Genomic DNA, 23,639 nt, shown 5'->3' on the forward strand with positions numbered 1-23,639 from the left:
AAAAACAAAAACAATATAGCCTACTTTTTGTGATACATTTACATTTATGAATAAAAAAGCCTACATCTTCTTAAATTTGGTTTTTTTTTAAAAATATATTTGAAGGAACCATACACCACATTTTCCTCTTTTTTTTATAGTTTAATTTTTTTTTTTTTTTTAATTTTGGTTAGGTTGGTACATGACGGTTCTACACATCAAATGAGACATTCAATCTTGACAAACAAAAATAAAAATACAATACAAACAGGGCTTTAGAGATCCATACAAGAAGGGGTACAGCCAAAAAAAACAATAAAAAATAAGAAATTAATTTGAATAAATAACCCCCCAAAAAAGAAGAATAAATTTGAATAAATAAATAGTGATAATAATTGAAAATTAATTCCCCAAATTGGTCCTTGAGCATGGTTAGTCATCCTAGTCTACACCAGATTTTCCTGTAATAATTTGAAGTCTTTAAAAATAAAATAAAATTAGTCACAAACTGCTTCTGAATGTTCATCACAGAAAAAGCAGCTTTTTTTTATATTGTATTTTTTTAAGGTCACCCTCTTAACCTTAACACAATTAAGTATTTATGAGGACGCATCCAGACCTTTTAAATTATATATATAATTTACAAACCCATTTCTATATGTCATGACATACGGAATAAAACAGGGCACGTCAGCGGGGCGGAGCCAAACATGGATTTCCCAACATTGCGCGTCACGTGTATCTGGCTGCTGTGATAACCAATAGAGACAGAGGAAAGGAAAACACTGTAGACAGACTGTGCTCCGCTCGGCTACCCTCAAACACCATCTTGAACAGAAAGGGGGTTTAAACCGTGAGAAAACAGGAATAAAGCGGCCACTGGAGGAGTCAACTCGTTATTTTTGCCTGTGTTTTAAACCCTCTCGGGTCACTCTGGCGCAGTTATAGTCATGGATTTGCGCGTTTATAGCACAAAATAAAGGCGCATACGTGAAGAGATCGGAGGCACTTGTTAGCCGCTAGCCTGCTAGCTAGGGGGAGGGGCGGGGGTTTTGAGGATTTTTTTTCTCCGCAGCCGAAGTTGTTTGTTTATGTTATTCCAGACGGACATGTCCTCTTCTAATCCAGGTAAAGTGCAGTACAAGTCACAGCGACATTTTAAGTCACGTAAAACCGTGCAGCTGTTGTGGTTCTGGTTGTTTTGTCATGCATAGCTAAAGCGGACACTTTCCCAAAGATAGCGTGACAGCCTCGGCTAAGTTAGCTTAGTAGCAAAGCTAATGCCACAGCAAGGCTATCTGGTTATTGCAGAAGTGTCTTGCTAACATGCTAGCCAGCTAGATTAGCGACCAGTGGGCTGTGAAAATAGCCCTGTTGTGATATTTTTTGCGTGGCTGACTGAGGTAAAGTGAGAAACCAAATCTAAGTTAGCCGACAACCTAGCTGTGGTTTGCTAGCTCGGTTTGTGCTTCTCTGTTTTTAGGTACGTTGATGTGGCTAACAAAATTGATATCTGAATGCTATGTGTAGCTTTTAACGTTAGCTTTGTGTCGAGGTGGTCTTAGCTCTTTACAGTCTGCAATCACGAATCAAGAATAAATGATGTGGAGATAATTTATGTTAAATTCACAAGTTGTGAAATAAAACAAACAACAAATGTCAGTAATGTGCTTTAATGCTAATTTGTTCTTTATGTGTGGCGTTCAAAGCTTCAATTAGTGGCTTAGTTTCTTTTTCAGTGCTCCAAGCTCAATAGGAAATCACCTGTCATCCATGCTACATTTCGTCTCTCTGTGCCTCTGTGTTATTAATAGACTTACCAGACCCAAATCTGGGTATGGGGGCAAGTGGTACCCAAGGAAGTGGTGGGGCTGTTGTACCAAAAGGGACAAACAAAAGAAGAGCTGCGTAAGTGTCTGTGTGTGTTTTAGGGGCAACTTTTGTGCTGAGTCTTGTGTAATTTGCTGACTGGTTTAGTTTTGTTTTTGACACTTATGGTCAATGTAGCTGTGAGAATATTTAAATGAAACTTCTGTTTCTCCTTATTATAGACAAGACTTTGATGATGACGAAGGGAGCAAGTTGTTCAGGTACATTTGTCTCACAGTTTATTTTAGTGTAAAGCTAAATGAGGTGGTGTATCATGTGTTGGTATTTTCTGTAATAACAAGTGTCATTTTCTCTTTTTTCTAAGGTGTGACGATGATACAGGAGGCTCCAATGACAAAGAGCGCTTTGCCAGGTAGGAGGATGAGTCAGAAGAATTAGATGCGTGTGTGGAGGGGGTGTAGAGAAGCCCCCATGCTGCTTCCCTCTCCTTTCCAAGTTTTTTTGTCTTCAAGTTCACGCCTCTTTTTATTTTAGTAGTGATTTTTGGGCCTGTGTTTTAGTAGGTTGGTTTCATTTCCAGGTTTTTGGAAGAAGATCAGAGTTTTGGAGATAAGGAAAAACAAGCCAGGTATGGCCTGTGCCACTCTGGGAGGCTTCCTCTCCTGCTTGTTTGCATATCTATATTGAATGCTGATCAAAATCTGTCCTGTCCTGCTGGGACCCCAGCACATTGTCATTATGATAGCACAAAATTACCGGTATATGCCGCCGCTCTATGCGTCTGTTTTGGTGCCTGTCAGAATGTTATGCTTCTCTGCCCAAAGTAGCTGGTTGTCTCTCTCAACCCCACCACTGATATGTGTCACTAACTGCTATGCTGAGTGTGACCCAGGGACTTTATTCACTTTGGTAATCTCTTCCTCTTGAGCAACTGTCCTCTCTGTCTCTTCTCTCTCCCCCCTGTCAGGACCTCTGAGGGGTCTTTCTCTTCTTGCACTTGCTCTCTGTTGTCACACCGACTGGGCTTGAAAGACCAGACTCTCTTGCTTTCTCACTATCATTTTTATCGATCATTGATTTATAGTTTTGTGCGCCCATTATTTCTCTCACCTTCTCTCATTCCCACCGTTTCTTCCCAGTTGGCGCACTTGCATTGCAGCATTAACTCTAAACTCTACTCCATGTCTTCCACCTGCCCGTCTGTTTCCCCCACCTCAATCCCGCCTATCCTCTCTACCTCTGCCTCCCTCCCTCGTCTCCTCGCTTCAGGGAGAACCATAGTGAGATTGAGAGGCGGAGACGGAACAAGATGACCGCTTACATCACAGAATTGTCAGACATGGTGCCCACCTGCAGTGCACTAGCACGGAAACCAGACAAACTCACCATCCTGCGAATGGCCGTGTCTCATATGAAGTCTCTGAGAGGAAGCGGCAATACCAACTCAGATGGGTCGTACAAACCTTCCTTTCTCACTGACCAGGTATGAGCAACTGAGAGACAAAGAAATGTAGAAACATAACATTTTTCCCTGAAATCAACGTAGACTAGATTCACAGTGGGGAAATGTTGCTGAAGGCGTTTTCAGAGTAAGCGACAATTTCAGACAAAGCTGCACTACTTGTGTCAGAGTCAAAAAAAATTACAAACAGGTCTCACGGTCACAATGTAATTCACACGAAACCTCTCTGAGCTCAATGGAAATAGAGTGAAGGAGGAGTGAAAGTATCACCTTTAAAGCCTGCAAGTCAGTTTTCTCACATAGAAAAAGGCTGAAGGGTAGCAGCTATTTTAATTGACTATCTTTGATGTTGCTTGTGAAATCTAAATGTGTAATGTCAGAAAGGGTTTTGTTTTAATATATTTCACCAGCCTTTCCCCCCAGGCCATTAGTCAACTTGTACGTTGTTCAAAATTAAACTTAATGACTGTAAATGGGCCTCTTGTGCTTTACACCTTCTTGGTGAAGCTCTTAGCTGAGAGGTGAAAAGAAGTAACTGGTGTCACTATCAAGGCCTGTCATGATAACTGCTTTTTTTGACGGTGTATTGTTCCAGAAATAATCATGATAAACAATATTATTGTCATTTTGAGACCAATTTATGGCACTGATATACACACTTTCACAGAGCAATAAACTTTTAATTCTGAAGAATATTCAGACATTTAAATATGAAAAATATGTTTAACGTATTTTTTAATTCACACTTTTTAATATATACATTAGGTGTACATATAAAATAATATCACTTTTATAGGAGTTTGAGACTTAATACGAATTTGGCCAGCAGAAACAAAACCAGGTGATACCTCTAATGACTAGCTAAGGGAAGCACTGGGAACACCAAGGTTACCTCTATAATCTAAGACATCCATATCCTGAGAGCCAGGCAGTTTGCTGGTGGATTTACCGAGTGGAGGATGAAGTTGTTGGAGGGTAAAACTACAAATGACAAACTTTTTCGCTCATTGCGTGGAGTTGACAAGCTAAAATCTATTGGGTTGCACCTGTTCCACTCCAAAAGCACAGGTGCAGGCTACCAGTAAGCTACGCTGTGTTGTCTGTCAAGCGTTGTTTTATTTTTGTTCGGTCTGGTGCAAGTAGGTGTGGGTGGAGAAAAGAAAGGAGATTTGCTACTGTTTATTCTGGCATCATGCTGGCTAAAATATTGGTTAAAAAAACCTCACAGATGTAGCGTAACACAACAGGCAATGTAGAGGTCAGCAAAATGATCAAGGTCATGTCCATACATGCTGCTATAAGTCAAAAACGTATTTATCATGACAGGCCTAATCATGGAGGTAGCACATGTCTGTAAACACCCTCCCTTGGTCAACAGTGTAGACAGCGATGGTACGGACCATGGTGCATTGAGATTTGTGTGTTGTAAATTAAAGAGGGCGTTAATCACAAATAGTCTTTGCTGCTATCTGTCTGTAGGAACTGAAGCATCTCATCTTGGAGGCAGCCGACGGCTTCCTGTTCGTGGTGTCATGTGAGACTGGCCGCATTGTTTACGTCTCAGACTCCCTGACACCCGTCCTTAACCAGGCCCAGTCTGAATGGCTCGGCTCCTCTCTTTATGATCAGCTTCACCCAGATGACACAGAAAAGCTCAGAGAGCAGCTCTCTACTGCCGAGAATAACAACACAGGTACAACGCAGACACAGACACTGAATAAACAGACCGTAGTAGAGTTGTTAATCCCACTTTGTCAACGTAACAAATGTTGACACTGGTTCGCTTCATTACACCCATGATTGAGATGATTGTGTCTTTTGTGTGTTTAAAGGGAGGATGTTGGACTTGAAGACGGGGACAGTGAAGAAGGAAGGCCAGCAGTCGTCAGCCAGAATGAGTATGGGAGCCCGACGATCATTCATCTGCAGAATGAGGTGTGACTCATACTACAGATAATTATCTACTTCATTGTTTCTTCATTGTGTGCCCAGACACATAAATCATCCATGTGGTGACTTGTGTATATTTACAGGTGTGGCTCTTGTCCTGTGGAACCACTGTCCATGAACAGACTGAACTTTCTGAGGAGTAGAAACAGGTGACCACAACCAAACTTTTTTTCTTTTTGTTTTTTGAACTAAGTTGGGGTTACTTTGCAGGGATAAGCGTACCTGGAGTAGCCTGGTAGCAATAACATGCATTGAAGCAGAGTCTTATTACTGGCATTGTAAAAGGACTGCTTGATTTTTTAAGTATATTTTACAATTTCTTCCTTCACCTCAGGAATGGTTTGGGTGCAGCCAAGGAAGGGGATCCCCAGTATGTAGTGGTCCACTGTACAGGATACATCAAGTCCTGGCCTCCTTCAGGTAAACCTACTCAAAAAGGGTTGGCCCCAAGAGTCAAGAACTGTATTGTCATTATGCAAGCATAACAACTGCATCATCCCAAAATGGTGCAGACTAGTCAAAATTTGCACATACTTACAAATAGAATAAGGCATGAAGGTAAGAGATAATAAAAATTAAATGATAAAATCTAACAAAATCTAACCAATGTGGGCTATATAAAGTTATCTGTTCAATTAAACAATATAAAAAAAAACATTTTCAGGACTTATTCTTTGTGGCCCATGTTTACATATTTTTTGCGTATTTGTTTTTTAGGAATGTCATTAGCAGACGATGATACAGACAACGCTCAGGGGAGTCGCTACTGTCTGGTTGCAATTGGGAGATTACAGGTATGATGGATGCTTCGTGTAGAGATATGCACATGTGTTTTGTCCTTATTTTGTAGTATGTATTTGACACAATGAAATTAAAGTTGTGAAATTGTGGAAATGGAACCTTTGGTATGGATTTTTACATCTTAACTGCAAAATTGTATTTATCTCCAACAAAGTGCAGCATTATTTGACCCTTATATAATCAATTCACGCTTAAAATCACCTTCACTGGTGGTGAAAGAAACATGTTATTTTGAAAATGCGTATCTACCATGAGGCAGTGTTTTTATGGTCACAGTCTATGGTCTTATCTGGAGTGGATTGTGGCTGATGTTTGCACTGTTTCAGTGTGTTGTGAAATATTTTTTTTTGCCTGTTAGCAGTTGATGTTAAAAACATCAATAATATTCTTGACTTTTGAGTAAGCACTCAGTTGATAGATGACCAGATGAAACTAAAAATGCGTGATTCATGCACAATGTCGTTATGACCCTGTTAAACATTATGGTGGCAGCTCTAGCATCCTTTAGAGTGTAATGCTTGTCTTTAGGTGACTTGTTGTCCAGGGGACGCAGACATCAACAGTATCAGTGTTCCAGTGGAGTTCATCTCGCGCCATAACTGCCAGGGCATGTTCACCTTTGTAGATCACCGCTGCATGGCCGCTGTTGGCTACCAGCCCCAGGTAAGTCTCTGAGCCGGTGGAAATGTCGGGGACAGACATCTTCAAACAACCTTTGTGCCAGAAGTTGGTGTTGGTCTGTCCTGCCTTAGCTAATGCTGGTTCTTTTATCTGCTGTGTGTCACAGGAGTTATTGGGGAAGAATATTCTCGAGCTCGCCCACCCTGAAGACCAGGGCTTACTGAGAGACAGCTTCCAACAGGTAGGACTGTCTGAATATGCGCGGCTTTTTGACGACTCAGTAACTGATACTGACTCAGTAACTGCACATAGCAACCTTATAGTCGGAATAAATCAGGGCCTTAGCTGACGATTATTTTTATTATCTATTAATTCCAGTTATTTTGTCGATTAGTTGGTCATTGGTATTGCCAATAAAATGTCAAGATCAAGATTAACTCAACTCATCAAATCATCATAATCCAGTGCCAGTTCTGACTTTATCTGCCATTATTTAAACGCTTTATAGACATTGGTATGAGTGAAGTTTCAAATCTGTTAAATCTGCAACGAGGCACTCTAAATATCCTTCCAGAGGGCAGCAGCTCGTACTCTGTATGCAGAACATGAGATGAGTCATTAATGATCTTATTGGCTTGACGTAGAGAAGCCTGTTCGAAAATAGTCTGCATGGGAATGTGCTCTTTGACACCAATTATTTTCCATGCAGTATGGATCAGTCGGAGCAGTTTGGATTGTAACTTGGTTACTGAACCAAGCTGAGATACTGTACCTGATTAGGTTTTCTAAGACTGCCTGATAAAAAATTAACATAAAACTTCGATCAAGAACTTGAACTGTCAGACGAAGTAAGAAAAGCAGCTGTTGTTGTAATCTGCTACAGAGACTGATTGTCTGAAAAAATGCACTGTGTAATTTCCCAGAGCCCAAGTTGACGTGTTCGAATGGTATGTTTTGTTCCACTAACAATCCAAAAATCCAAAGCCATTGAGTTTATCGTGTAAGACAGAGAAAAGGATCGAATGCTCACATTTAAGAAGCATGAAAATAGTTGACAGTTAATTTTCTGTCTGTCAGCTGATTGATTAATCAACTAATTGTTGCAGCTCTAGAATAAATCAATTCAAAGTCAGACTAAAACTGACCCTAACTGTATGTCTAAATCAGCTACTTGCTTGTTGACTATTGGTAAAATTCAGTCACAGTCATACTGTAAGGAGAACTTTCTCTCTAATGCTACTGAGCCGGACTGTTTTCAACTGTAAAGGTGTCGTGTAACCTGATATCTCCCCATAACTCTGTTTCTTGTGTGCGTGTAAAACCTCCGGCTCACTGATTGTGGAAAGTACCACATTCTGACTGTTTATCGTGCTGGACTTGTGTCCACAGGTGGTGAAGCTGAAAGGCCAGGTCCTGTCAGTGATGTTTCGGTTTCGCTCCAAATCGCGAGAATGGATCTGGATGAGAACCAGCTCCTTCACCTTCCAGAATCCATTTTCGGAGGAGATTGAGTACATCATCTGTACCAACGTCAACGTCAAGTGAGTCACACACTGATTTTTACCAACACTGACGATTATGTAATGTGATTACACAATCAAATACAGTGCATAATGAAACCATTGACGTCTTGAAATGTGACCGTTGTGAAAGATCCCTCTGTGTGAATGCTTACATATCACCCTTACAGGGGAACTCCTGTGTTTTTTTCAATTTGGACAATACTTTTAATCTTTTTGTGTCTAAGTGACTCACAACAGCAACAGTTTTTGACAGTGGTTCAGTATTGAGAGATTTGGCAGCTGGCAGCAACGAAAGAAGCCCCATCAAGTGACGTCCACTATCACTGCTTGTTGTGACACCGACAGGCTCAGATTGTGTTGATTGTCTTACAACATTACCAAAAGGACTCCACAGATGCAACTTTCACTTGTTTCGACCTGTTTTGTGCCCAAGTTTGATGATGAGAAGTTGTTGCAGGAAGAAAGCGGTGGAAACATGAATGAAAGTTGGAGAGAGTAGTGCTTTTAATTGTTTGTTGTATTGGAGTACAAGAGGTGTATCTTAAGCCCAGGCTACACTGCCTATGTGAGCAGCACATGATGGCTACCTCACTGAACTGCTGCGGCTTGTGTGCGTGCGGTGTTCACATAGACAGTGTTGCTGCAGAGCTGCCTGACAAAAGACAGACAAAAGCTGGTTCTTCACAAATGTTGGAGTCATGCAAGCCACTGCATTGTCAACAACACAGTCCTGCAAATATATGTCACACTAAAAGGCCTTGTGTTAACAAAGGAAGGCTGTTTTACCACCGAAATGTTGTCAGAGAGCTTTTATTTTGAAATGGAAACATGGAGTTTTGAGGTAAAAATAAGTACAGACACTGAAACTTTAATGAAAGGTGGTATGATGTCAATACGATTACTAGTAGACCATTTTCACTGACTAATTTTGCTCAAAAAAGTAACTGCCAGCTGCTCTCACTCTCTCACAATACTGGGCCAATGTCAAAATTTGTTGTTTTCACAAGTTACTTAAACACAAATAAGTAAAAATAAGGTCCAGGTTAAAAAGTACTGGAGGTCCCCTTTGATCCTCAGTTCCTCTTACACCACCCCTTGCAATAAACCACACACTGATCACTCTCTCCCTACACCTCTCCTCGCCACCCATCTCTGATTGTGGGGCAGTAGAAATTCGACCCAGGACCCCCTCACTCCCATCTCTTCTCCCGGGGGTTCGCTGCCCCCCTCCCTGGGTCAGGGCAGCCCAAACTGCCCTCCTGTAATGCTCAGCCCTGGGCAGGTGGCCACCAGGTGAGACCAGGCCTGGCCTGACTATCCTTCCCCCTGCATGGGAGAACATGGGCTACTTCTTCATGGGAGACTACTGCTGTTTCTAGCAAACTACAGTCCTGTTTTTGTGTTATTTTCCACTCTGGGTGATTTTCTCTCCGTTGTATTTGTCTCTAGCATCAGAAAGACAGTGGTGTTGTTTAATTAGACGCATGTCTAATAATAGTTCTTATAGTTGGTAGTGAATATGGACTTTTAACACTGGTGGTGTAGCATATGAGCCGTATGTATTTGTATAACAGACCTTTTGTGTCACTGTCTTCCTCTTCTCTCCTCATTTCTTTTTTATGTTGCCATGGTGACCGGTGGCGGGTTGAGTGCTATTTTGTCAGCAGGTGTATGGGCTTTCTCACTCAACAGTGGAAGGGCATAGAAATGGAAATGAGGCTATTTTAGTCTGACTCTCTCCTTGTCTGTTTCCCTTCTCAGGCAGTTACAGCAGCAGCAGCAGGCCGAGCTCGAGGGAGGCGGAGCCAGAGACGGCCTATATGAGGCAGGACCTATCACCCTCTCACAGGTTAGGACACACACGTGTGGGCACCCATGAATGTACACATCAAGTTTGATTGAAGCGTAGATTGCACTCGGTTTCTCTTGGGCCCCTTTTCATTCGCCGTATTGACTGATTAGCCCTTTTATGAAAACAGTGGCAGGAAGTTGATTGTTTGCTCAACAGGAAAACAGAACCGGATGCTAGGAGAGATCCATTATCACAACGGACTGCCTGCTGTTAGTGCTTGCTAAAAGTGGAACACTTTCTCTGTAGTCCTTGGTTAACCCTTAGAGACCCACCATAGACCCATTTTATAAGTGCAGGGTGTATGGAGTGCTCCAGGGATGATGTTTGTCTGTGGGCTGACATGGAAGTTAGCGTCGACCTGAATTTCTTGTCAAATAGGCAATGGGATCTTTCCACTGGTTTTGAATTTTTGCAGAAAATAAGCCCTGTGGCAAACACAAGTAAATGATACTTACACAGTTTGTTCAGCCAGATAATCCTCACAAACAAACACCACTTGAATGATTTTTGATGAGTTAATGCAATTGTCAAAAGTAAAAAGCTAACATTTTGCTATACATGAACTACACCACAGTAGCATGACTTAACATCCCTACCACATCAAGGCTATAACGCCGTGTGCGACTTGATGACGTTCTGTAGTCTTATTTAGCCACTTGTTAGCAACTGTCACAAAAATCTCTAAAATTATGAAGTGGGGTATTTACTGAGCAATACATCCTCTGAATGCCAAGGTCTCTACTTTGTGGATGTAAAGTTTCATGAGGTTGTGATAATCCTAGAAGTCATAATGGATCATTTTATATAGTGAAGTCAAGTTTAAAAATTGTCAGGGCATCGGTGACTTAGTGGATAGAGCAGGCGCCCCATGTACAAGGCTGATGCCGCAGGGGCCCGGGTTCGGCTCCAGCCTGTGGGCTTTTCCTGAATATTACTCCCCCTCTCTCGCCCCCCTTCACACTTGTCTGTCCTGTCAGTTAAAGGCCAAAATGCCCCAAAAATATCTTAAAAATAAAAAAAATAAAAAGTTTAAAAATTGTCTCACTAAAATGAAATGGCTACAATGGGGGCTAACATTTTCACACATAAATAAAATTGGGCTCATTGAATCCACAAGTCTCAGCTTTTCAGTCACTGCATTTATGCAGTTCCATGCAGCTGTTTGGGGACCACAGCACGCAGAAACATTCAAATACAATATGTGAAAATAACTAATAATAATAATACTATTTATAATATAATAATAATTTGTACTGCATGCAAAAATCTGCATGCGTTTTGCTCAGATCTTATGGGACTAGCATAAGTACCCAGAGGTACCCAAGAACCTATTTTTATTCAGATGAGAAAGGTCAAGTGGGCGTTGTGAAAATGGCCACGCCAGTTTTTCCCTCGCCAAAATTTAGCCTAACTTTGGAGTGTTTTTTAGCCCCCTTCATGGCAACCTAGCATGACATGGTTGCTACCAAAATGAGCACTTCACAACCTCTTAAAGACCGTAATTAAAGCTGAAATCACCAGGGGTTCTGCTGGCCTCTAAGGGTTAAAGAGATTTTAACCAGTAAAAGAACCAGTGAAGGAACAAGCTTCCACACAGAAAGAACACACACACAGTCATGAAAAAACAGGAAAAGTTATGGAGTTTGAAAACTGTTTGATGAATAATTTTGTGCAGTTTGATGAATATCAGTTATAAACACAACTGTGTATTTTTTAAATCACTCAATGTTCCACTGTTTGCCCACACTCACAGAGGGCAATAGTGCGTTGTCTTGTCTTGAGTGGCGTCCATTTTATATCTCAGGCCACACATGGGCAATACATGTCATAGTTATGAACAGACCGGAGGTAATCCAAGGATAAATGGTCTTGCTTTTATGCTTTTCTCATGTGTTATGAACTGCATCTCTCCATATCTCACTCTCTCACACCTTTTTGTGGGACACTAACATAAATAAAGAAATGGAGTGCCTACAGATGATGGTACAACATGGGCATACGGGGAGTCAATAAAAGACACGTGTAAATATTTGCTTGGGCACAGATCTGACAAAATAGTGGTTGTAACGGTGTAACAGTTAAACTGCCATGGAGCTCTGCCAGTAGTCGTTGCTCCCAGCAAGAGAATGCGCAACTGAAGCCAACTGCCGACGGCAAAATGTTTTTATCATTCACTTTATTTTATATGTTATGTACTCTATATCCCTGTTTCTTTTAGTATGGTACCTTTGGAGCCAAAACAGGGCTTTTGTCAGGTTATTTCACCCCCAGTACACTGTCACCTACAGTAGGTCAGTATTGTCATATTGCTTTTTCATGCATTTGTCTGCACTTACTCAGTTTACTTCTCAGGAGTTGTGTGTCTTCCTACTATGGCTGCAGCTTCCTCCATCTGTTGTGAATTTTCTTAAATTAACGGACCCTGTATTGCAGAAACAATACAGGCATTTGGGTGTGGTGCTATAACCGACAGCAGTAGACAGCCTCGGTAAACAAAACAAATTCAAGTGTACTGGAGCGTGAAGGGATTGTTGATGTCCAGCAATTAAACTCTCAGCTTGAAATGACGAGTGGCCACGAATAGTCTGGTCAATTTTTCACCACTGGAACAAAAAAAGAGTTTTGGATTCGGATCCCTGACTGATATTTTTGTTGGTCCTCAGATGCCAGTGCAGCCAGTGACGGCAGCAGGTCCAGACCACAGCAAGAGCCTTGAGAAGCCGGAGCTCTACCCCTCCCTCTTCCAAGGCCCAGATCAGACTAAGGGCCTGCCCTCCACCTCTGCTCCCGCCACACAGATCTACCCTGCAGCCAACAACTTCACTGCTGGTCGTTCCAGTGATGCATACAGGTAGGAAGTCTCCTGTGTGTATACATTTGTGTATACATGTGTGTATACATGTGTGTGCATGTGTTTACATGTACACCAGATCTTAAACCCGAAGGCATTTATTAGTGCAGAAATAAGTCTTAAAATGCATAAATATGGGTTAGCATTTGTACTTCTGGTTTGCTTTCCTGGAAGTCTTCAGGTGTTATGACACAAGCTCAAGAGATTTTCAGTATATACTCCAGTAAAATGAATTTTGAAGTTTTCTGTGTCTCAAAAAAGGCGCTTCCTAACAAGTGGCTAAATGAGACTACAGAGCATCATCACACTGAACACAGCTTCTCAGTCTTGTTGTGACGGTGATGTTGACATCATGTGACACAGTGAAGTTTGTTTATTGCCTGAAGCAGTGGCACTCAGCTCACGGCTGATTGCCCATAGCAGGGTGACAGGTGGCCCGCAGAACATTTTCTAAAGCCCCGTTTCCACCAAGCAGTACGTTACAGTACAGTTCAATTCGGTACGCTTTTTTCTGTTCCGTAAAGTTCCCATTTTTGGTCCCCCCTCTGTTGGGGTAACTAGCACACAGATCTGGTGCTAAAAGGTGAAGCTGTGAACGCTGCAATCCGTTCGTTGGTCAATATTGGACGGTCACTCTGCTCTGCACTCTGCCTGAGAAGGACTAATGCACAAACCTGCTATTTTTAAATATCCCACAGAGAGACTCTCACTGCAGCCTGTTCTATTGTCTTCTGAAAATGTTGGCAACCTCGTTCTGTCTACGAGGTGCAGACTTCCCTCTGTGTCACTGGTAATGAGGAAATACAGTGAGTGCTGGATGGAGCAGTGAGTGACAACAAGCCTGCCCACATTTAAAAGTACTGTTGCGGTGGAAACATACAACGGACCTAGGGTCCAGGGACCATGTCTGAAGGGTTACGTTGTTTGGTGAAAACGGGGCTTAAATGACAATGAAAACATCAAAATAAAGCTTGTTGATAAAAAAAAAAGGGACAGCAAATGTTGAAAGGTTGAAAACAGGCAATTCATCCATTATATTTACTGATAAATATTTGTTTATGAACTGGCCCCTGGTCTCCTATCTCCTTGCAAAAGTGTCCCCGTGCAAAGCAAGTGAAGTATCCCTGGCCTAAAGCTAGCTTTTTACTTCTGGCTATTCCCGCTTCAAAGATCATGCTGCTGTCGGCTCGGGCTAAACACCTCTACCCAAAGGTTGACGGCCACACACTGCTGCTAATAGGTCATAAGTGCTGATTCGGAGTAATTGCTCTTTTTCTGTGGTGCCTTTAATGTCACTTACCACAACAAACAACATGGTACAGCACAGAAACCTGGAATGTGCCTGCGGTTCTTATCCTGTTATCTTGAGATCTGACTTAATTAGGTTATATCATTAACTTGGGATAACAGTGATTTCGCCAACCACAATTAGCAATGTACTTAAGAGATCTGAAGATAATGGGATTGTTGTCTTCTGTAAACTGTACAAACAGTGACAGCAACTCCTCTCTGTGGTGACAATGAATAAACTGACATTTATGTAATCTACCAGGTGATTAACATGTCTGGAGAGTTTTCCTTTTAAAGCAGTTCTCTCAGTTTTGAGCATGAATGGTATACGAGAACAAAGACGTTCCACTTGTTCATTATGTGGGTGCAGATGCTGCCTGACAGAATGTTATCCTCAGAAGTAATTGTATGTTTCTATTAGCTATTTTCTTGGGCAGGGTGATATGACCCTTAAATAATATTGTGGTATCTTTAGGCTATATTGCAATACATTTGATGTATCTCAGAATTTTTTAATCTTCTCTAAACTACTGTAGGCTACCAAAATACTTAACTACTAAATTAACTACTGTTACAATACACTTTTAAAAAAGTAATGTTATAATCAAGCTGAATAAAGCACTGTTACAATAACATTAAAAAAGTGCTGTTATAATAAAGTAAGTTAAATGCAGTTTAAAAATATATTGTTAAAATGTCATAATAAAGGTCAGTATAGCACTGGTAAAAAAAAAGTTAAAATACTGTCATAACAAAGTTAAAAATATACTGTCATATGAAAGTTAGAATGAAATTGAGTACTGCTGTAATAAAGCGATATAAAATATTGTTATAATGGTAATTACTATTATAATAAAGTTTAAAATTCTGTTAAAATAAAGTTCAATAAAGAATTGTTTATAACAAAGTTCAAGTACTTTTACAAGAAGGTTAAATAAAGCACTGTTATAATGTTAAAAAAAAGTGCTGTTATAATAAAGTAAGTTATATGAAGTACTGTTAAAATAGAATTAAGTACTTTTATAATTAAGTTAAATAAAGTACTGTTAAAATAAAGTTCAATAAATCACTGTCATAATAATGTTAACTACTGTTAAAATAAAGTTTTAAGTACTGTTAAAATAAAGTTAAATAAAGATTTGTTAAGTATTGTTGATAATCAAAGTGGAACCAGTGGTGTTACTTGTTCTTAACAGCTCTCCAGTTCATATGTTAATTATATTTGCAAGTTGCAAACACACATCTGCAAGAGCGGGAGAGTGTGTGTAACGTATCATGTTTGTCAGTCTGTTCTTTCTTTCTGTGTCTGTGAGAGGGATAGAGCCATAGGAGAGAGCGAGAACCGAAACGCCAAGCGAGTGTCATGCTGCTGGCTTAAAAAAAAAATGTGTTAATTTGTATTTGATGTTTGCAATATAGTCACCTTATAGAGCACATGGAACAAGACACTGTGTCTTTATTTGCTGCTAATGTCGCTGCCCCCCAGTGGTTTCCATCTTTATTTCAACAACATCCCTAACATTTATTTAGGTTATTATTTACCCCAGGTAGATGACTGCCAGGTTTCTGAGCTCGCTCTCCTGTCACTTTTGTCTGCAGGCCAGTCAGCATGACTCCACAGATGGCACAGCCAGCCCACTCAGCAGGGCAGATGCTTGCTCAGATGTCTCGTCAGAATGGAGCCCCGCAGACAGTTACTCCCTCCAGCACTGGCAGCCCCCTCCATGGAGGACCAGCAGGCGGATGGCCTGGAGCTGCAGCTGGAGCCAGACCGCAATTTAATAACCAGGTAAACCTGTGCGAGATTTATGATCTGACTTTGTTTTGCCTCTGGTGGTATGTTTTTAATTGTTCTTCATTCACAAATTAAACCAACTAGGGATACTTCATATTATGATACTTGTTTCTGATCCCACGTCACTCGTCCTGTTCTAACCAGCAGGTGGCTCCCCAGGCAGCAAAGACAATGTCTCCACAGTTTGCTCCCATGGGAGGATTTGGCGGTGGCTCTTCTTCCTCTTTTGGCCAGATGCCTACAGGTGCTGCTCCCACTCCAACCAACAACGCAAACTACCCGCCCATTAATGCACGCGCCAACCTCAACACCAACGGTTATGGTAGGTTGTGCGCATCTATGAGTGAGTCCGTGTCTCTGTGTTGTATCGATGCATCCTCTCACCCCTGTGTGCTTTATCCCAGATGGCTCTCAGTCTGGGGCTCAGTTCCCCTCTCGAGCAGCGGAGGCGGTGTGGCCTCAGTGGCAGGGCCAGCAGCACTCGCAGGGTAATGCAGAGCAGCATCCTCATGCTCAGGGCAACCAGCAAGACATGTTTCCCGTGAGTGATCCAAGCCTAATCTCTCTCTCTCTCAAGCCCTTTCTCCCTCTCTCTGTCACTTAAAATAAATCTCTTTGTCTCTTTAATCTGATTCAGGACGTGTTGTCTATGCTGGACCAGCCTAACAACTTCAATGGCGATGACTTTGAGATTCCCATCTACCCTTCGTTCGACCAGTGACCTTGTCAACACCTCTCAGCTGGTCTACCCCTTTTGTCTTCTTGACTGTTTTTGCCCTCGTTCTTTCTTATATAGCTCTTACAGCTCTTCTGCTCCTCTTCTTCCTGCTCCTGAGAGTAGCACTCTTTCCTTGCTTTGCATGGCTTAACTTGCACTGCCACAAGCCAGTTAAAGATGGAGGGATATATCTGACTGCAGACGTAAAAGGGGAGGAAAATCAAGGATTTGCTACTGACGAAAAGATAATTATTTTAACCATATTCCAGCCATTGTAAGAGAATTCTCTAGCTAGCACTGCCCAAAGCTCAACAGTCTATGTTGTAGATATGTGTTATATAATATAAATATATGAAAGCGCACAATCACCCAAACACACTTGAATAGACTGCACAAAACACGCTCTTACACTCTGGTTAACGTAGACAGGAAGTAAGCACATACACAAACACAGACAACGGCCTTTTATTCTAATGTGTTCCTAGTTTGTCTCAGGCATTGATGAAGAGTGTATTTTTGCTGTCTTACCCTCTTAGCATGTGGACTAATCACTCCAATCATTGATTTAAACTCTCAGGAAATTGCAGGGATATACAGCTTTTTTTATTAATTCTCCGCTGTTGCACGCAAACTACCACTATCTGTGCTAATCTCACTCACAGATTCAACTCCACAGCATGCCTCTGCATGTCACCACCACTTTCATGGAGCGCTTCTGAGTACAGTTTTCGATGTACATTAGTGGCTTCACCTCTAAGTTTCACTATTTCTTTCATCCTCTCAAGAAACACCTGTTTTTTTTCTTCTTTAACAACAACTCACACACAGTGTTACAGTGGCTACGTACTGTTTGTCAAGGTGCCCGCTGGAAATGTATACAATCTATTTTTCTTTGCCTACATAAACATATATACAGTATGCATGTGTGTATGTATGTATAACGGATGCGTACAGTTTAACTATCAACTGTTACACAGTCGTAGGGTTTCTGACTTGCTTGATATTTCTTTCTGTCTCATGCATTACCCTGTACCAAGTATGGGTTTTTGTACTCCTTTTGTAAAAGAAATATAAAGAAAAGAAATCACACAGCAATAATTAACAAGCAGGAACTGTGTACTTTTAAAGCCATTCTTTATTTGTCGTCAGATGTTTTCCTTGATTAATGTTTTAAAAATGAGAGGTGTGTTAGTAATGTTTGATTTAATTGAAATGTTCCCGATTATTTTATTGTTATTTTGACGGATCTCTTGACCTCTCCATTGACCTGCTCTCATTGGTATTTAATAAATGGTTTGATCAGGGTATTTAGGATTTAAAATGGAAGAAGCAGAGCTAAAAATCAACGAGATCTACCAGTGAAAATTCCCTCAAAGGTTTTTATTTTTCTTGGTGTTCTGTCCTCTTGTTTGTGACAAACATTTGGATTTTCAACCACATGTGTTTAACAATCAGCTTTTGGTAAATTTGTATTATAGAAGAATGTTGTGGTATAAAAGATAATGCTTTTAAAATATTTTTTGATTTTTAATATGTGGAATTAGTTTAAATTTGACCCTTTTATTACAGTTTTCCATCGTCTGTGTGAAACACTCACGCGTATGGTGACGAGTTATGTAACTGTATGTAAACCCATGTTAATAATTGTCCAGTTTTCATCTTTAAAGGAAGACTTCACCCGCAGCATGACCATTTCTTTGTCAATTAGTCACCGCATGTTAACTTGACTTTTTCTTTTATACCTCCACAATGAATGGGGAACCAAAAAAGGCAAACATGCTTCATGAATTGAAGTAAACAAGTCTTGTTTATCCAGTCGTATGCTCAGCACTTCCTAACACATGCATTTTCACTGAAACATTGCGATTTAAAACACGTCAGTACAAAGACAAAGAGACAAAGACAGTCTCAGACATGGATGAGTGGTGTGCCTGGGCATGTGAATGCGTATGAACTTTGTTCAAGTGGAGCTCAGGCACATTTAGGGTGTGCTACTTGTAGGTGGAAATGTTTTATGCTTATATTTTTAAGCAAAAATACATGATTTTGGGAAGTACTGAGCATACAACTGGAAAAATGAGGCTTGGATTATATTGCAGATGTTTTGCTGCTGTTTATCACGGCCCCTGTGCATGAAGAATGCTCACCTTTTCATATTCTCCATTCACTATAGAGGCGTGTGAGAAAAACAAAGTAACTGATCTGGAAATAGTAATTTTGCAGGTGAAGTATTCTTCTAAAAGGACGGTATGTTGGTGACTGTGATGTCTTTGTTATCGGTTGCTCTGTATCCAGGTTTTTTTTCTCCGATGATGTGAACTTCTATCACTCATAGAAACGCAAATATATAAATATACTGTATATGAAATGTTAAACGAGAGAAAGAAATGTTTGTTTTTTTGTATTAAATTGTTAAATTGTCGAAAGTGAAGCAGCTTGAGTGTGTTCTCAACTGAACGTGATTCGTCGTAGCCGTGTTAGACGACACACACAACATCATTTATTCTTTAATCACAAAGTCTTATTTATTCCCACTCTTGTTTTGACTGCACTCTGCTGATCACACTCATGCAAGTCATGGCTGTTTTCAGTTACCTCTTTACATGTATTCACTTCCTCGACACAGTTTTAAGTTCGTATTTGGTGAAGAAACAGAAGCCAGCGTTGCTTTGATTGGCCTGTATCTGTTTTCTCTCCCCATTCTGTGTATCGGTTAAGACTCGAGAGATCTGCGGGTATCTCCTGGGATCAGTTTCCGCCTTCATCCTTCTGTCCTCTCTTTCACAGCCTGGGGGTGAAAACAGACGGCGTTAATGCTAGTACAGGTTGAAGGATAGGTTTACTGTGTTGACGGTGGCCACAGGTGACGTCTTGTGCTGGTATCACGTCAGCACATACAGGCTGTTCTCTCTTCGCACTTCTTTTTACTCAGATCCTCTGTTATTTGCATAGAGTCACTTTACTCTTAACTTGTGTGTGTGTGTGTCTGTGTGTGTGGCATCAGAATACAAGCAATCTGCATTTTTTTTGGTCAGGATCAGTTTCCAACCCCTCTCAAGTGGATTGCCATGAAGGCATCATATCCTCTTTCTCTTCCTCAGCCTTTTTTGTTTTCCTTTCTGCATCTTGACCATTCTGTTCTCTTGTTTTTCCACCACTTTTAAACCATAAAAAACAAAAACCGCACATGTGTGCAGGGATATGTGTCGTGGGAACTGATTGGTTAAGAGCATCTTAATCTACGCACCACATTTGCTTCATGAAGCTTTAAAAACTCGTGTCCGGCCGCATGTTTCTGTTGTGTTTGTCGTGTGTTCTTACCTTGTACTGACCAGGGATCCAGTGACTCCCGTTAAGGTGTCATCTCCTGTTGAGGTCTCTTCTCCTGTAGAGACCAGAGAGATGCCTGGGTGTTCTAATCTCAGAAACGGCCTGATCGTTACCAAACTCCTTGTATTAACTATTCATGGAGGACACAGGTGCCAAATGGGGCTCCGTGTGTCCACCTATCTGTTTTGTCTTCGGGCGGAGGACAGAAGGTGTCAATGCTGAAGGAAGGAAGAAGAGACGAAGACGGGAATCATTTGTTGAATTCAGATTAAGCAGTAGAAGAGTTCTCTGCAGCAGCACAATGGATTACAATGATTGGCTTTGATGGTGCACACCACCAAGAGAGAAGTAAACAGACAAGCAGTTTCATCTGTGGATTTGTCAACATGGACCCTCCAGTCCTCCCCATGTCCAGGTTGGATATCGACGTGGACCTCGGCTTTGCCCTCTTCTTCTTCTTCATGCTCTGCTTCTTCCTGTTGGTGACCATTGTCCGCTGCGCTCAGATGGTGCTGGACCCTTACAGTAGTATCTCTGTCTCGACCTATCAGGAGGAGGAGCAAGCAGAGGAGTGATGGACATTCATTTGGTAAAGCCATGACCCTGAGATGACAAATATGAGTTGCCACAAACCAAATAATATTTTGTGGATTCAGTCCAGTGGGGTTTTGTCTGCCACTTTTTCAACTTTTATACAGTTTCCAGCTAATTAAATCAGAATTTTGCACAAAAAAGGACCAGCAGCGCCCAAAAATGATGTAAGTATTGAATGTAAATAAGATTTAGTGTAATATGATGAGACACGATTAAACCTTTATAACCATGTCAATATGACCTCACCCAGGCCTCTGGTGTGGTGTGATAAACATGAATACCTATAGGTCCATTTATTTACACTAATTTATTGAAATAATAATAAATAAATTAGTACAACATGTAAAGTATTTGTTTAGCTCAACAGGTAATAAAACTATTACCAGTTCATCAGCAAACATAGAGCTTGTGCATTTTAATTTGACGTGCCTCAGATGTATAATTCCACGACTATGGCACCAGGAGGCAAGAAGCTCTGTGCACCTCATATTATGCCAAGAGACAAACAGACGATGTTTGACTACAGACAACAGACAGCCTTACTCCGAGAGATTAAGTGTGATTTACTAGAATGCACATAGTGAAAAGCTGCTTGATAAATGCGGAGGCAAATGCCTTCCTCTCCACACTAATGGAGCGCAGATGTTTCAAAGTTCTCAATAATGGAAGTATAATGCAAAGCAGATGTTTGCGCTTTTCTCCCAAATTCTGTCACACAATGTTTTGGAGCTTTTGCACAAACTTTCATGCAAGTTGCTTGTTATTGAACAAATTGAATCATGCCTTTAGCCTGTATCATGTGTCACCAACAGTATGTCTTTTAGAGTATCATAGTAATAAAGCCCTGTTTCCACCGAGCAGTACGCTACGGGTCAGTTCAGGTCCCCCATTCCCACTGTGAAAAGTTGTGGATGGTACCAATGGAACTGTTGCATACCGTCCCCATTTTTGGTCCCCCTTCTGTTGGGGTACCTAACACACAGATAAAGGTGGAGCTGTGAACACTGCAGTCCATTGATTGGTCAGTAGAAGACGGTCACTCTGCTCAGTTTTATTAGTCGACTGTAACTATAATGGGCCAACTGCTGCTGACTTTTAAGGTGGAACATTAACTTGTAATGTTACTCAATCAATACACCTTAAATTTCACTGTGACAACTTTGACCATTACTTCAGTTTTTATATGACACACTTTTATTAATGAGTGGATCTTTTTATGCGTTTATATATATTAATTTCAACTGGAATATGTGAAATGAAGAAATTCTAATCGTCACTCAGAGAAAAAAAAAAGCGTTGCAGAGCGTAGTTCCTGTGGGCTCCGACAACACTAAACCCCTGAACTTGCCTGAGAAGGACTAAATGCACAAACCTGCTATTTTTAAATATCCCACAGAGAGACTCTCACTGCAGCCTGTTCTATTTTGCTCTCAAAATGTTGGCATGCAGCCTCGTTCTGTTGCAATAAATAAGGAGCAGACTTCTTACTGTGTCACCGGTAATGAGGAAATACAGTGAGTACTGGGCGGAGCAGTGAGTCACAACAACCCTGCCCGCATGAAAGAGTACTGTTTGCGGTGTAAACGCTAGTGTCTAGCTTCCATGTCTGAAGGGTTACTTTTGGTTAAATGTAACACACTGAAAGTGTTTGGTGGAAACGGGGCTTGAGGTGGTCAAGAAAAAACCAAGAGAGATTATTCATGTGCACTCTGACAGTAGCAGATCTTCCTGTAGCCGACCTAGATAGCAGCCTTTTCAACAGCTCTTGTTCTTGTTAGTAATACATAGAATAAAAATTAAAAGATTTTTTGGGGAGACAGGGGGGACAACACCAGGGGAAGCTTGCCTAAGGTGCTGAATGTGCTAGGTCTGCCACTGCACACTGAAGTGGCTCTCAAAGTGATGACAGTTATAAATAAGTGATTACTGATAATTAAAATTATGGGATGGGGACGCCCCTTTTAACAGTCAAATGTGGATTTTCTATTCACAAGGTTTTGCAAATTTACTTGAAAAAGTGACATGATTTATTTAGTTGTATATTAAATGCATTTAATGCTTTCAAAGGCATGAAATTACACCTAATCATTATCAGAATAAGGTTTATTAGTAGGCAGGTCTGCACTTATGAATGAATGAATGACTTTATTTCAAACCAAAACTGATAAAAAAAGTAGTAGGTAGAAGTAAAACTTGTATGCCCCTGACCTTTCCTTACATTTCTCCTTTTAACTCATATATTATTTAAACAAATTCCCAAATTTATATACAACTAATATACAACTATACCCAGTCTGTTTACCACCCAGTTAAATAAATGAGTAATAAACCCAGACACAACCTTTCCTCATCTGTATATCTGCCAAAAATATCTTTTTTGTATAGTTTTTTTAATTGATTTATACTTGTGCTTTGTTTTTACCTTGCAAGGAACTGCCTTGGTATTTGGTGCATAAATATGTACAAAATAGGTGATAAAGAATAAGACCGCTGTTTTGTGCAGGTTGTGCATTTCCTAGAATGAATGAATGATTGGTAAATTACTCGACCATCACTTTTGGTATCATTTAGGAACTCCATAATTTACAGCTGTCATTTAACCAACTAATTGCTATATATCTCACTTAATGGTATTTAAGTGGCTTGTGGAAGATATAGTTTCAGATCAGTGTGGTACATGCAACTCTGGAAACATGTTTAATGACACACTTGATAATTATTCCACTATTCATCAAAATATACAACGTTTGTTTAAGATTAAATGACACTACAGTTAGTCTTCTTAATGTCCCACATGCAATATTGTGGAGCTTTATTTAGTTAATATGTGCTAAACCACACATAATAATAAAACCATTCCGTTATTATTTCAATTCAGTCATTTAATTATCACATGAATTTATACAATACTATATTAAACTCGTTGGCAGTGAGTTTATTTCAGTACTCTAGACCATGAAAGTGTTGGATAAATAATAGGATGTGAAATTTAGGCGCCTCTACATGTGCACAGCATCATGAAGCTCAGTTGCAGTTTCCTTTA

The 23,639-nt window shown here is 40.6% G+C and overlaps 1 protein-coding gene across 8 annotated transcripts; it reads left to right on the plus strand.

The window, feature by feature from the left end:
• The first annotated feature begins 756 nt into the window (after nt 1–756).
• arnt (aryl hydrocarbon receptor nuclear translocator) lies at nt 757–19,103 on the plus strand. 8 transcript variants are annotated; one of them, XM_033641344.2, is made up of 21 exons: nt 757–1,107; nt 1,794–1,887; nt 2,031–2,069; nt 2,174–2,221; nt 2,390–2,437; nt 3,079–3,292; nt 4,751–4,964; nt 5,104–5,206; nt 5,305–5,370; nt 5,556–5,641; nt 5,939–6,015; nt 6,551–6,685; nt 6,810–6,884; nt 8,033–8,184; nt 9,334–9,459; nt 9,928–10,015; nt 12,682–12,869; nt 15,759–15,948; nt 16,099–16,276; nt 16,359–16,495; nt 16,592–19,103. In XM_033641344.2, exons 1-21 carry the CDS (start codon nt 1,071–1,073, stop codon nt 16,673–16,675), a joined length of 2,379 nt encoding a protein of 792 aa, XP_033497235.1. In that variant the 5' UTR covers nt 757–1,070; the 3' UTR covers nt 16,676–19,103. The 8 variants fall into 8 exon arrangements, with proteins under 8 accessions (XP_033497235.1, XP_033497237.1, XP_033497236.1 ...); XM_033641346.2 differs by having other exon boundaries at nt 16,102–16,276; XM_033641345.2 differs by having other exon boundaries at nt 9,337–9,459.
• The last annotated feature ends 4,536 nt before the right edge of the window (nt 19,104–23,639 follow it).

This window comes from Epinephelus lanceolatus, chromosome 10 (genome assembly GCF_041903045.1).
Source record: "Epinephelus lanceolatus isolate andai-2023 chromosome 10, ASM4190304v1, whole genome shotgun sequence".
In the NCBI taxonomy this organism is placed as follows: domain Eukaryota; kingdom Metazoa; phylum Chordata; class Actinopteri; order Perciformes; family Serranidae; genus Epinephelus; species Epinephelus lanceolatus.

What these genes read in the sequence shown, in the direction of transcription:
- arnt (XM_033641344.2), top strand. Translation starts at nt 1,071, where the DNA reads ATGTTATTCCAGACGGACATGTCCTCTTCTAATCCAG. An exon ending in TCATTCATCTGCAGAATGAG is followed by an intron (nt 5,207 to 5,304) that starts GTGTGACTCATA and finishes GTATATTTACAG; the next exon opens with GTGTGGCTCTTGTCCTGTGG. An exon ending in TGAGAGACAGCTTCCAACAG is followed by an intron (nt 6,885 to 8,032) that starts GTAGGACTGTCT and finishes TTGTGTCCACAG; the next exon opens with GTGGTGAAGCTGAAAGGCCA.